At 37.1% G+C, this 15176-nt stretch overlaps 1 protein-coding gene across 1 annotated transcript in view; it reads left to right on the top strand.

Annotated features, from left to right (window-relative positions):
- LOC124552746 (serine-rich adhesin for platelets-like) overlaps nt 1-15176 on the top strand; it is a 239755-nt gene that overhangs the window by 154777 nt on the left and 69802 nt on the right. Inside the window, exons 9-11 of the mRNA XM_047127089.1 lie at nt 2717-2966; nt 11608-11834; nt 14828-14923. Of these exons, the coding sequence (XP_046983045.1) occupies nt 2717-2966; nt 11608-11834; nt 14828-14923 (573 nt within the window). The remainder of the gene's footprint in view (nt 1-2716; nt 2967-11607; nt 11835-14827; nt 14924-15176) is intronic.

Genomic DNA, 15176 nt, shown 5'->3' with positions numbered 1-15176 from the left:
CAAAAAAACACATGTGGCCTGGAACAAATATGGCCACCATTTCAAAATAATAAACAATAAATTAAAAAAAAAATATTTTTGTGACTACCAAACATTGGGGAATTCACCCAGCAAATATAATATTTTTCTGAGATGGTGAAGCAACCAGTGCTGGACCACTTGGTATGGATTGACCCAGGACTAACAGGGGATATTGAACGTATACAAAGATGGACAAGAATGGTCACAAGTTTGTTTGATCTGTGGGAGAGTGTCACAGAGATACTGAAGAAACTGAACTGGCAGACTCTTGAAGGTAGATGTAAACTATCCAGAGAAAGACTACTAAAAAAGTTTCAAGAATTTACTTTAAAAGATGGCTCTAGGAATATACTGCTGATGACTAGGACTATACTGCAAACCCATACATATCGCTCACATGGGGATCATGAGGACAAGATGGGAATAATTACTGCATGCACAGAGGCATTCAAACAAACATTCTTCCTGTGCTCCATACATGAATGAAACAAGAAGAAACCCTAATGAATGGTACAATGGGACATACACTGTGTCATATACTTCAGAGTGGTTTGAGGAGTATTGATGTAGATGTAGATAGATCTAAGTTAGAAACAGTCTGAAAAGCTGGTAAGGGTGTTGCAGATTAGGTTGTGCTGAGAATTAATTGTTAAGAAAAAATTCCATGTGTTGAACCATTTCCAAGTTAATTAGCATCGAAGTTAGCCAATCAGGCAATTGCGTACAAATTCAAGTTGTCTGCCAGAGACGGTGTCACCAAACATTTTCTTCATGTGGTTTCCTAAAACCGAACAAGAGAGTAATATAAAAATTGGACACAGGATGGTAGTGAGGTTTGAACCTGAGCCAAAGGCTGATCAGCCTCATGTGCTGTCATCTACATTACGAGAACAGCTGTCAGTAATTGTATCTGCCAGGCTGCTCGAATTTGCTCGCACATTGGCCCGACTGATTACCTTGGAAACAACACGATGTATCGAATTTATTCCTAACAATTATTTCTCAGCACAACCAACCTTCCAAGCTTTTCAGACAGTTTCTGACATCCCTGTGTAGCTTTTTGGCAATAACACATTTTACAATTTTGTTGTAATTATGATTTTTTGTGATTTACAATGGAGAGGAATTTGTTCAAATTGATGTACATGTGACAGCATACATAGCAGGAAGTAATGACATATTTTAAGTAAATTATATTGTAAAATGCAAAGTTTTCCATACCAAGTTTTACGATTTTATTCAAGAAATATATATATATATACCACTCGAGTGGCGTATATTCATCTGCTAGTGTGTACAGCAGTACATGCATCAGTGTGGCCTGCAGGTATGTAAGGGGAGCAGGACGACTACGTCCTCAGTCTCATGACTCACTACAAAAGTAGCTGGAAGTTTCACAGCTGAAATATTGAGAGAAGAATAATTTGTTATGGTATCTAATGTAAGCCATTTCTATTAGTACATAAAATTTAACTTGCAGGTTATTTTTGTCAGAAATATAGTCTGAATATGTCATTACGTGACATTACTGAAGTGAATATTGTTAGAACAAAAATTAAATATTTCATACTTTGGTTCTGGACATACTAGACGTAGATACTTCTAATTTTTTCAGTATCATCACACATTCATTTTCATAACTTTGTTATCTATTTTTCCCAGTGGTAAAACTTTACTGAAATCTTCTCCGTTAGTTTTTCCCTTTGTTACATCAACTTGCATGAAAGACAGTGCCATATTTTTTGCACATTGACGAGCTCAACCTATCAAATACGGTACTGCCTAACCGACAACTGTACATCCAATACTGACTAACATTCACCAGTGCACATGCTGTTTATGAAATTTTTACTAATACAAATGTATAATTGATTGTTATTAAAGTTAGTCACAATTAAAGCTGTTTATTTACAAAGAATTTTCAACACCTGTTGGTATGTGTCTTTGCTCACATTTTAACCTTAATGTTTGAAAATACAAGTCTTTAAGAATTATTAAAAATAACTAAAGAAGTACATTATCATAGATAATTTACAGTGTCGCCATTTAAATTGGCAATTTTATGCCATTCTCTGCAATTCTGCATAAATAATTCTTCAAATAATGTTTTTATTATTCCCAAACGTTTTTACAAAATCTGTTGAGATAAGAATTTCTTACTTACAAACAGCTGATAACGAAACTTAAAATGTTATAAGAACTGATAATAGCACAAAATTTATAGATTAACATACGTATTGTAAAATACACGATATCATGTAATTTACTAGATGGGAATCGTACCCTGTGCTACTACCCAGTATTGACAGATGCATTACAGGCTGAATTCCCAGAATAGCACTATTCAAAGGAACATCCAGTTACAAATATGCTACAGCTGTCTTTAAATGTTCTCTGATTATGAACTGTTTATTGCTACTTACCAGTATGGTCTTTTACTGATAAGAACAGACTTTACCTTTTTGGCAAATAAAACACATTCTTACATTGCGATGTCAAGAGTTTTTCACATCACCATTATACAATCTTCCTCTTGCTAAAGAAATTGTATACGATTATTTGCTTCCGGCATGTACAATATACTACTCCCTTTACCAGTCATTGTGTGTAGTTGGTGGGAGGCTACAGGCCAGTCACCAGCAATGGCCATGTTCTACAGGTCAGCAGTGTGTTACAGGTGATTTCTTCGGTGCAGGGAGATGGAGCGCAACGGGTTGGCGCCACACCAGGCACGTCTGTGGCTACGGTCACAGACGTGCCTCCGGCTTCTCCCGCTGATCGGGGATCGGTATCGGCAGCAGCCCTGTCTGATGTGGCGGCTGCCTTGGCGGCACGTGTCACCGCTGCCGCATCACACTGTACTGGTCCCGCAATGCTACTGCCTTCTGTGGCCGCCGTGCTGCAGCTGCCCATGATGTCGACATCATTGCCAGTTCCACCTGCAGGTGAGCAGTGCAGCTGTGTGTACATGTGCTGAAGAGTGTCTTTTGAGGAGTACAGACTTACAAACCTTAAATAATAAAATATCACCAGTTAGTATTTTTGTGATCTTTCTGAGGCATTTGATTGTGTCGACTGTATTACTCTTAGGAAAACTTCAGTTTTATGTAATTGATAGCTTTACTAACAACTGGTATGACTCATATTTAACAAGCAAAATGCAAACGGTTTTTTTAATAAGTCAAAAAATGTTGGATGGAGAGTAAATTTTAGTGACTAGCAACAAAAATTACAAAGGGATCTATTTTAGGTCTATTTCACTTCCTCATTTATGTTGATAACCTTCCACTTAAAATTCATCAAGCAGAATTGGTACTGTTTGCAGACAAATGCCAGTGTTAAAGTAAATCCGATTAGAGGTGGAAAGCAACAGTGGAAATTGTTAGTGATATTGTTCAAAGAAGAAACTGGTGGTCTGAAAATGGACGCTCCTTAGTTTTGAGAAAATACACTACATACAGTTCTACACAACAAATATAATCACGCCATAAAGTGACATAGCCTATAAACAGGAGTCAGTAAACAAGATGGAACACTCCAAATTTTTGATGTACATATTTATGGAAACTTGAACTGAAATAAGTGTGTTACTGAGGTGCTCAAACACATATTTTCAGCTCCTCCTGTTCTTCATATAATTGCTAGTATTGGAGACAAACAAATCAGCCTCTTAACTAATTTTGCATATTTTCACTCAGTAACGTCTCGTGGACTCACTTAGAAAACTAGTATTGTCTTCTCAAAAAAGCAAGAAGTAAAAATATTATGTGATGTCTACCCTCAATTGTCTTGTAGATGCTCATCGGCACACACACACACACACACACACACACACACACACACACACACAAACACACAGAGAGAGAGAGAGAGAGAGAGAGAGAGAGAGAGGGGGGGGGGGGGGGGTGATATCCATGTCTACAATATGAGAACAATGCCAGTTTAAATCTACATTAAAATAATTTGTTCTGGGCAGCATCTTCTATAGTTAGATTTTTTTTAGAAACCTGGTAGTGCACAAAAAACTACTTTTCAGTTTGCAGTGCCTGTTGCAGGTTGCCAGTCTAACAACTTCCAAGAGCTTTGCTGTTCATGCAGTTTAACTTCAGCATCAGAAATGATGTTGTAGTTTATTACTTCTTTACTACCAATTCTATTTGCAACACAGTTTGCGAACGGTACCCACATATACCACTGAGTGTACCTACAAAATTATATCATTGTATGATACATAGTTCAGGAGATATGACATCACAAACATTTAGATGTGTGAAGAACTAACTTCTGCTTAAAATGGCACACAGTATAACGTCAAAATGAGCACTTATGTTTTCATTTATTACGTCTTTACTACTAACTCTACTTGCGCTGCACTTTGCAGACCGTCTCTATATAAGACACTGGATGTTCCTACAAAATTATATGATTTTAAGACACATAGTTCAAGAGATCATTGTCTTTTCGTTTCTCCTTTATCTAGCATTGAGCTGTTTTGGGAAATGTATGGGACTTTTCCGATTTCCTCTGTCTTTCCACCATTCTTCTTCTATAACTGTTATGTTCCAGTCCAGATTCCTTCTTCTTAAATTTGTCTTTAGAGTGACCATCTGTCTCACTCTAAGTCTCCCTCATGCCCTTTTGCCCTCAGACTTGGCCTCCATCATTCATTCAGGAGATATATCATAAACATTGAGATCTGTGAAAAATAGCTTTTGCTTAAAATCAGGCACAAACTATCCAGACTATATTTATCCAGTGTTTCCTAATAAGGGCTTTTAGCAATTTCGAACAAAATTATAGAATCATTTCAAACCTCTCCAAAACTTTTTCTCTTCTACGTGCTTAACATCAGTGATTTGACACATTAAAGTATATGGAAAGTTAACAGACAATTGATGCCCTTTTGTAGATGGAAATTTGATTCCTTAAGGAATTGGGGATTTATTGATGGTAACTTACCCAAGTATGGGTGGATCATGTGTCCCTTACGCAAGTATGTGGCCCTTACGCAAGTATGGATCATGTGTCCCTTGCATTTACAAGCCACCTTTTTTTCCCAATTTCAGCTTCATGTTGTTGTTGTTGTGGTCTTCAGTCCTGAGACTGGTTTGATGCAGCCCTCCATGCTACTCTATCCTGTGCAAGCCTTTTCATCTCCCAGTAACTACTGCAACCTACATCCTTCTGAATCTGCATCTCTTGGTCTCCCTCTATGATTTTTTCCCTCCACGCTGCCCTCCAATACTAAATTGGTGATCCCTTGATGCCTCAGAACATGTCCTACCAACCGATCCCTTCTTCTGGTCAAGTTGTGCCACAAACTTCTCTTCTCCCCAGTCCTATTCAATACTTCCTCATTAGTTATGTGATCTACCCATCTAATCTTCAGCATTCTTCTGTAGCACCACATTTCAAAAGCTTCTATTCTCTTCTTGTCCAAACTATTTATCGTCCATGTTTCACTTCCATACATGGCTACACTCCATACGAATACTTTCAGAAATGACTTCCTGACACTTAAATCAATACTGGATGTTAACAAATTTCTCTTCTTCAGAAACGCTTTCCTTGCCATTGCCAGCCTACATTTTATATTCTCTCTACTTCGACCATCATCAGTTATTTTGCTCCCCAAATAGCAAAACTCCTTTACTACTTTAAGTGCCTCATTTCCTAATCTAATTCCCTCAGCATCACCCGACTTAATTAGACTACATTCCATTATCCTTGTTTTGCTTTTGTTGATGTTCATCTTATATCCTCCTTTCAAGACACTGTCCATTCCATTCAACTGCTCTTCCAAGTCCTTTGCTGTTTCTGACAGAATTACAATGTCATCGGCGAACCTCAAAGTTTTTATTTCTTCTCCATGAATTTTAATACCTACTCCGAATTTTTCTTTTGTTTCCTTTACTGCTTGCTCAATATACAGATTGAACAACATCGGGGAGAGGCTACAACCCTGTCTTACACCCTTCCCAACCACTGCTTCCCTTTCATGTCCCTCGACTCTTATAACTGCCATCTGGTTTCTGTACAAATTGTAAATAGCCTTTCGCTCCCTGTATTTTACCCCTGCCACCTTTAGAATTTGAAAGAGAGTATTCCAGTCAACATTGTCAAAAGCTTTCTCTAAGTCTACAAATGCTAGAAACGTAGGTTTGCCTTTCCTTAATCTTTCTCCTAAGATAAGTCGTAAGGTCAGTATTGCCTCACATGTTCCAGTGTTTCTACGGAATCCAAACTGATCTTCCCCGAGGTTGGCTTCTACTAGTTTTTCCATTCGTCTGTAAAGAATTCGTGTTAGTATTTTGCAGCTGTGACTTATTAAGCTGATAGTTCGGTAATTTTCACATCTGTCAACACCTGCTTTCTTTGGGATTGGAATTATTATATTCTTCTTGAAGTCTGAGGGTATTTCGCCTGTCTCGTACATCTTGCTCACCAGATGGTAGAGTTTTGTCAGGACTGGCTCTCCCACGGCCGTCAGTAGTTCCAATGGAATATTGTCTACTCCGGGGGCCTTGTTTCGACTCAGGTCTTTCAGTGCTCTGTCAAACTCTTCATGCAGTATCATATCTCCCATTTCATCTTCATCTACATCCTCTTCCATTTCCATAATATTGTCCTCAAGTACATCGCCCTTGTATAGACCCTCTATATACTCCTTCCACCTTTCTGCTTTCCCTTCTTTGCTTAGAACTGGGTTTCCATCTGAGCTCTTGATATTCATACAAGTCGTTCTCTCATCTCCAAAGGTCTCTTTAATTTTCCTGTAGGCGGTATCTATCTTACCCCTAGTGAGATAGGCCTCTACATCCTTACATTTGTCCTCTAGCCATCCCTGCTTAGCCATTTTGCACTTCCTGTCGATCTCATTTTTGAGACGCTTGTATTCCTTTTTGCCTGTTTCGCTTACTGCATTTTTATATTTTCTCCTTTCATCAATTAAATTCAATATTTCTTCTGTTACCCAAGGATTTCTACTAGCCCTCGTCTTTTTACCTACTTGATCCTCTGCTGCCTTCACTACTTCATCCCTCAAAGCTACCCATTCTTCTTCTACTGTATTTATTTCCCCCATTCCTGTCAATTGCTCCCTTATGCTCTCCCTGAATCTCTGTACCACCTCTGGTTCTTTTAGTTTATCCAGGTCCCATCTCCTTAAATTCCCACCTTTTTGCAGTTTCTTCAGTTTTAATCTACAGGTCATAACCAATAGATTGTGGTCAGAGTCCACATCTGCCCCTGGAAATGTCAGCTTCATATGTTTGAAAAACAATAAACGTAAAAATAACCAAACCTGCACGTTTTATAAACTTGCTGCAAGACAGTTAGGTCACAAAAGGATAACTTTGTAAACCTTGTGAAAAGATGAGTCTGCTTATATATTGGAGCAATTTGGTCACAGCAAAATATTATGATTTCTCTGAGAGCCACTTGGAGCAAAAATAGTTAGTAAATGACAAAAAGACTTACATAAAGAGCACAGTACAAACGGATCACCCATTTTGACAATGTTTGCAGCTTTAAGAAAATTATTTACTGAAATACAGTTCTTCAAAATTGACGAAAGTTCTTGATGTGCTTTGACAACATCCTGTGACCCTTCAGTTAAGAGGCTCTTGAACTCAATTGTGCACTAGAAATGTTGCTCTTTCAGGAAAGGGGATGTTCATTACTTACTTAAAGATTGATTAAAACACTTGAGTAAAAACATGTTTTATTTAAAAAGTATATTAAACAGTGTTTTTAACTCATGATTAAAAACATTTTATTTAAATATGCTAACTATGACTAGTGTTCAGACAAACAGATGGCAAAAAGACTCCATGGAAATAGTATCAACCCTTTTGACAGTTACCTAAAAAATTGACATTCATCGATATATTATATACATTAAATGTTATTGAACCTTTACTTACAACGTTTTTTATTTTTCTTTGAACTGATGATTGCGTATCTCTTTGCTCTATGGATTTATATGTTCACGAAGACTATTCTTGTTGATGAACTTCAGCTTAGCTTCCTTCCACAAATGATTAACTTCTTGCTCACCTGTGTGTTTCTACTTGTCAGCAGGCCACATAAAATGGGCAGTGTAAAAGCTTTGATACAAATTCGTGTTGAACACAGTAACATTGGCTTTACATGGGTTGTAGTATGTCACGAGTGACTGTCTGATGTGCAGTGATTTTGACCAGCATGGCAGTGTTCTCCCCAAATGAAATCAGACACTCGTGCAGCACTTGTTTCAAATTGGGGAATCCTGGGGATGCACAAGTGTAAGGTGTTCGATTTAGAGAGGCCTTAAAGACTTGTGGGCACTGTAATATTGTATATGTTTGGGATTAATTTTATGAAACAAAATGCTATCCATTACTGTAATGTATATTCTCTGAAGTATAAAGTGGACATGAGACCTTTATTGCCCCCTCCCTTTAAATGACATTTTGCTAGAACCTCCTCCCATTTTGAGCTCACATAATTAATAGACATCCCCAAACGTGCCCACATAATGTTACAAAATCTGAGATGGTTGACATTAGACATGGAATGACCCTACAATGATTTCAGAAGCATTTTCCTTCATATGTATTATAATTACCCAAAGACTGCAATTCTGAGAGTCAAAGGACATCACATGAATGCAGTAATTTAGAAGGGAGTGAGGTAAGGTTGTTGTTGTGCTCCCATATTCAATCTTTACATTGAGCAAGCAGTAAAGTAAACCAAGGGAAAATGAAGGAAGTGAGTTCAAGTTCAGGAAGGAGAAATTAAAACTTTGAGCTTTTACTGTAACATCGTAATCCTGTGCAACACAGCAGAGGACTCGGAAGATTAGTCAAACAGAATAGGTGCTCTCTTGGGAAGAGGTTGCAAGGTGAACATTAAGAAAATTAAAACAAAACTTACACAGAATAAATGAGATGATATTGAGATAATCTGGTTACGAATTAAGGTGCTGGAAGTAATAGATGAATATTGCTACTTGGCCAGCAAAGTAACCGATGACAGCAGAAGTAAAGGGGATATATGATGCATCCTGGTAATAGTATGGAAAAATTTTCTGTAAGAAATGGAATATGTTAGTATCACATATAATGTAAATGATAGGAAATATTCTCTGAAAGTATTTGTATGGAATGTGCCCTTATTTTAAAGGGAAATGTGGATGATAAATGGCACAGCCAAGAAGAGAATAGAAGCTTTTGAAATGTGTGGTTACAGAAGAATGCTGAAGAATAGATGGCTAGACTGGGTAACTAATGAAGATGCACTGATAAAAACTGGGATGAGGAGAAAATCATCACACACCTTGCTAGAAGAAGGGATAAGCTGATAGCACACATACTAACGCATCGAGGATTAGTCAATTTGCTAATGGATGGACGTGTGAGTGTTGAAAATTGTAGAGGGATACAAAGGCTTGAATACACTAAACAGGTTCAAATGGATATGTAAACCAATTTAAATTACTTTTCAAAAGAGTAAACCACCATTTGACCGTGTATTACATATCTCTTGTATTATCTATATTTCACCTTTTATGCCATAATCAAGTGCAGTGCTAAAAGTTGTCAGTTATTGTGTCATGTCTGTTAAGGCAGTCCAGACATGACATAATCATGGTCTAACAACATTTAGCATTGAACTTGATAATGACATAGAAGCCAAAATCTGCATAGCACAAAAGATAAATATAACAGTACACAGTCAAACGGCAGTTTACTCCTTTAAAAAGTATTGTATATTTGTGGCTCAACACCATTGAAAACTTTTTAATTTTAATTAGTTGTTGTTTGACAGACACCAGGCAGGACTGCTTGCACTAGCAAAATATTAATGGAAGTAGTACTGGTACAGACGCCTACCACTGCATTGCCCATTGCCACTTCCATTACGCAAGCCATTTTATATGCTTATTCTGAAGCAGGAAACTTCTCTGCATGTGAAGTTCACAGAAATTTTGAAAATAAATGTAGCTTCTGCACATATTAAATTTAAGAACAGATTGTGACCTGCATAGAGATGCTATAAGGGTCTGCATCAAACATGAATTTCATAACAATATGGGAAATTCCTGGATGGAACAGTGTATAAAGTAATGGAAAGGCAACCACCCACCTAGCATGGACTTCAGTATGGAGCATAGAAACAAGTAGCAGAAAACAGTTTTCACACTAGCTATTCAGCTCTTGCTCTCTTTTTGTACAGTTTTTTATGGGACGTCTGTAGGAGATAAAGACTTTAAAGCGATTTACTTTCGTCACAGAGAGCAAAGTACTATAGCAGCTGCTTGCAGACAGTACTTCTTGCAACAGTGTCACACTTTATTATTGGCTGCCAGTTAGCTTAAATCATGCTGTAAGTTGCAGATGGTATGTACAGACAAAAAGACTTGCGCAAGATAGACTAGCATAGAGCACTTGATCAAATTTGTCTTTGAACCAAAGACTACGATGATAACATATGAGTACTTCACACTTTCACAATAGCATCGAACCTTTATTGTGCCATTTTTCATAGACTGAGGATGTTTGACATTTACAACGAGAGGTCCCCAGTGGAGGTATCAACTTTTTGAAACCATTTATATGGTGATGTAGGTTAAGAAGCCAGGTATCGAATCCTGTAACCATTCACCCTAGTGGCCCTTCATTTGCAGGTAATCAACAAAAACAATCAGAATTTTATATGATGCTCAATAATGTTAAAAAAGTAGTATACTGAAGATTGGTTGCATGGTGGAAAGGATAGGGTAAGACATTTTCATGCAGTAGGTTGTAGGTTCAAAACTCGTCTGATGTGGTAATTTTTTTTTATTTCTAAATCTGTGTCGAAATGACTTGTGTCAGTATCTTTATTCAGTTGTTTTAAATTTAATTTTTTATTTCTATTCCTTTGTCACACCATTCTAATCATCATTCAAACTTCTTCATTTGTTCTCTTATTTTTCTTTGTCTCATTCTTTTGTCTCTCTGAATTTTTGAGAATGTGGATGTAATTATAATTTATCTGTTGCAGTATTAGATATTTGAAAATGCTGATGTATCATTTTAAAAAAATAAGAGACGAAATTATTTATAGTGAGTGTGTGGTGGTGTCAAAAATGTGTTTTTTGTTACAAGATGTTATTTTTTTGGATGGTAATCATCATACAAACATTTAAAACATACTCAAATTCCTATTGCACTGATGACAAAATAATACAAAGATTTAAACAGAAGAAGGGATTATAAATAAAATAAAATTCAAGCAAAATGAGAAACAGAAATATTGAATGCAATAACGTGGATGAAAAAATAGCATGCTAAAATGAAAGAAATTAAACCAAAATTAATACATAACATTAATTAAAAATCACATTTTTTTGATCAATTACTTGCAAATGAGAGCCCACTGGCATGAATGGCTACAGTGTGTGATACCTGGGATCTTATCATACTTCTCTTTACATATTGTTTCGAAAAGTTGATCCCGTCACTGGCAACCTCTCCTCGTTAGCATCCTACTTAGCATGTTGACACATGTGAAACATTTTGACTAGGACAGGTTTTCGAAGTCTTCCAAAATCTGCAACAGGAGCGGTAGATGGCACCACAGGATTTGTGGCTCCCGCCCCTCCAGTCGAACAGCTGTCAGCAGCGCAGCAGCAGCAGGCTGCCGCCGTTGCGGCTGAGCTGGAGCGCCGGCGCATCGAGCGTGAGAGGCGCCGCCAGGAGAAGGAGCGGCGTCGACAGGAGAAGGAGAAGCGCAGACAGCGCAAGCTGATGGCGCGGGCCTCGGCCGCTGCTGACACCAACATAAAGGTACTGAAACTTACATGGAGATGGTCTGCTGCACTGCTAAACTTACAAGGCTTGATGGGTAACTGCTCATGTAAGTTTAATAAGTCACTGCAGTTTATCTCATTCCAGTTCCTCTTCTTCTGCAAATAATACTGTCTAGATTACTTAATGTGACAGTAATACTCAGTTTTGCCTCAGGCTGTGATCTAAAATTTTATTGTAAGATGTTCCATTTTGAGCGTTCTAGCCAGATCTTCAGATGTACCTGTTGTAACATTTTACTTATTCTCATTATTCAAGAAGGTAAATGTTATATAAATATTAGCTGTAATTGCAATGTATTAAAGAGAATTTATGAGTATTTTTGTGATACATTTTAGTTTTTTGCAAGAACATTAAACATAATTTTTTTAATAATTTATACCTGGATCCTTTCATTGATTGTTGTACGTCATCAGTCCATTTTTATCTGCAGAAAATACCTGGCCTCATTTTTTTTAACTATTCAAAGCTTCATTTTGTTCAGTTTTTTTCAAAGCAAACAACTGAATTAACTTTTCTTATGTTTACTCACTTTTTCTTTTGTTCATATCACCTCCCATCATACAATTGTATGGATTGTTCACATGTTAGATCCCCTTACCATACTGGTCAATTGACATCCTGCTTGCTGCGTGCCAAGCTCATTCTCTTAACTTACAATAATACCTCCTACCAAACAGGATTTTTAGATTTTTATGTAATTAGCAAATTAACTTGAAATCATAAATAATAAACTTGTAAAATAAACTGATTATCATATATTGTAGTTGGGAAAGGCAAAGTATTAAAAAAAAATGACCCTAATAGTTGGTTTTCTGGATGCAACAGGACCGTACTCATAATTGATTATTATGCAATCCACACTCCAAAAATCAGTAATGATGCGTCAGAATTTTGCTCACAAAAATGATAAATTGAGCTTATCAGTATCACACCACAAAAAACACACACACACACACACACGTGTTGTAAATGTTTCTTAGTAAGGTATAATCTAAGTGTCAACACCATCAGAGGATACTCATCATACATAAATTGAGCAGTATCATTGTGTAAATCTCTCTTACCTATGGCTGTATGAGATTCTAATTTTATGTACATTTTCGTCTCGAATATAAAGGCATTAATTAATTTGTTAGTCAGAAGAGCTCAAGGAACTTGCAACACTAAATCAACAAGTAGTGTAGTTTTACGTGTATGCGCTGTCTTATTGTAATACTTAAAAGTGACAAGTAAATCTGAAGAAGAGGCTAGAAGACTTTATAATACATTGTTCATGCAGTTTTGTCAGTGATGGAGAATTTAAATATTACTTAACATATTTTTTATTTATTTTTTATTATATTGTTAGTTACTATGCCATATGTCAACTTAACTGGGGAAATGTGGTCTGTAGACAGTGTAAGTTTCTGTTTTGTTTACTTCATATTTGCATTGCTTCTCTTATAGTATATTGATTACATCACATGGCCTCCTCTTGAAGATATTTCCAAATAGTGTTGTTTAATTCAATATATAGTATCTTGTTTCTGTCAACATGTACTTGAAACTACATTTCATTATTGTTTAGCAAAATACAATCCATTTGATTTTTAGTTGCATCTGGTCTTTACTAAATTCAGTTTATGTTTATTTTCTTGTGAAATAATTTGTTCTGTACAACCACATTGTTGTTCTCAGGTGATTCAACTAAAATGACCTGTGTAATATTAGTACTTCCCTACTTCAGTTCAAGCCCCCCCCCCTTATAATCTTGTAGTAGCCACTGAGTTCATTCATAAATAGCTGTAACTTGGAATACAGGTTTTCTAACTTCTCAAGGTGAGCACATATGTGCACACACTTATTTCCATGGAACATGCAATTTATTTTATAAATCTTGCTTCTGTGATTTTGTCTCCAGTTTTTGTGTTTGCAGTAAAGTTTACTGCACTTCTGATAACCCTACTGTGTTCCATCTGACAACAAAATATGTGTGGGGGGGGGGGGGGGGGGGAGGGGGGGGGGGGGGCGTGCGCGTGCGCGTGTGCGTGTGCGTGAGTGTGTGCATGCGCACGTGCGCATGTCTGTTTTGTGGTACTTTACAGTGTTACTCAATTACAGAAGCTGTTTTATAAAAAGGTAAACATTCAGATAAAGTATAGTGTAATACCAACACATGTAAACACCTCTGTTTCCAAGAGCAATCAAATTTTGCGATATTGTGTGTGCCTGTCTGTGCTGCCACTTGGTAAGTAATTACTTTTCTGTATCATTGTTTGATTACAAGCTATTCTTAACACATTTCTATATTAAGCAATAAATGTTATTGTCTGTTTCCTGTCAGTTCATGGCTGTGGAATTGGTTTTAATTCAATACATAAGTAATAACAGTCCTGTCACCATATGTATGAAAGGGCAACCGCGTGTATGTGCATGCCCACAGGAGCTTCTCTCTCTCTCTCTCTCTCTCTCTCTCTCTCTCTCTCTCTCTCTCTCTCTCTCCCCCCCCCCCCTTTCTCCCTCCCTCTCTCTGCCCCCCCCCCTTTCTCCCTCTCTCTCTCTCCCTCTCCCTCTCTCTCTTTCTCTCTCTCTCTCTCTCTCTCTCTATCACACACACACACACAGTGAATGAGTAATGAATACCAGTTATATTAGAAAGAACGCCACAGAATGAGTGTATAGGCCTGGTTATTGATGTAGTAAATGTTTGGAGGTAAAGAAAACTGTTTCATAACGTTTGAAGGCACAGTGGTTTTCTTCTCTTGAAGAACACAGTGGAAAGTGACAGTGAGAATGTTTTATCATTTTTTGTCAATCTAATAAACAAAGTATTGTCACCTGCTTATTGTTCACAACAAAGTGGAATACCATTCATGAATGACATTTTCCAGTTTGCTGACTTTTGCTCTTTCTGCTCATATAGTACAGTACAAAATACAATTTATTGTCCCCATTTGCAACTTGTATCTGATCTGACATTTACTCTACAGAAAGCACTGTTGGAACGACAACGTATTAGTGAAGGTCTGGTGGGCACTATTGTCGGAGAAGGAGAAGTCGACATTGAGGAGATGAAGCTACTAGAGGTACGTATACAGCATGCAATGGTTGCTGAGTTAGTTTAACATTCTGATTGTGCTATAGCAGTTGTCTGATAACTTCAGTTGTCAGGCATAGTAATACCCCTTTTGATGTGGAAGCTATCACATGAGTGTCAAGAAGAATTACAGGTTGTCTGTCATGTTCTGGCAGTTCTACTAAAGTAAAAGCTATTGTAATAATTTATCACTTAGTTTTGTGTTGCAATATGTTTGTTCTATGTTGTGTTTTAGAAAATAA

The sequence above is a fragment of the Schistocerca americana genome, chromosome 10 (genome assembly GCF_021461395.2).
Source record: "Schistocerca americana isolate TAMUIC-IGC-003095 chromosome 10, iqSchAmer2.1, whole genome shotgun sequence".
NCBI classification, from domain to species: domain Eukaryota; kingdom Metazoa; phylum Arthropoda; class Insecta; order Orthoptera; family Acrididae; genus Schistocerca; species Schistocerca americana.
The sequence above is the reverse complement of the archived record's forward strand: the minus strand, read 5'-3'. Positions and strand labels throughout refer to the sequence as shown.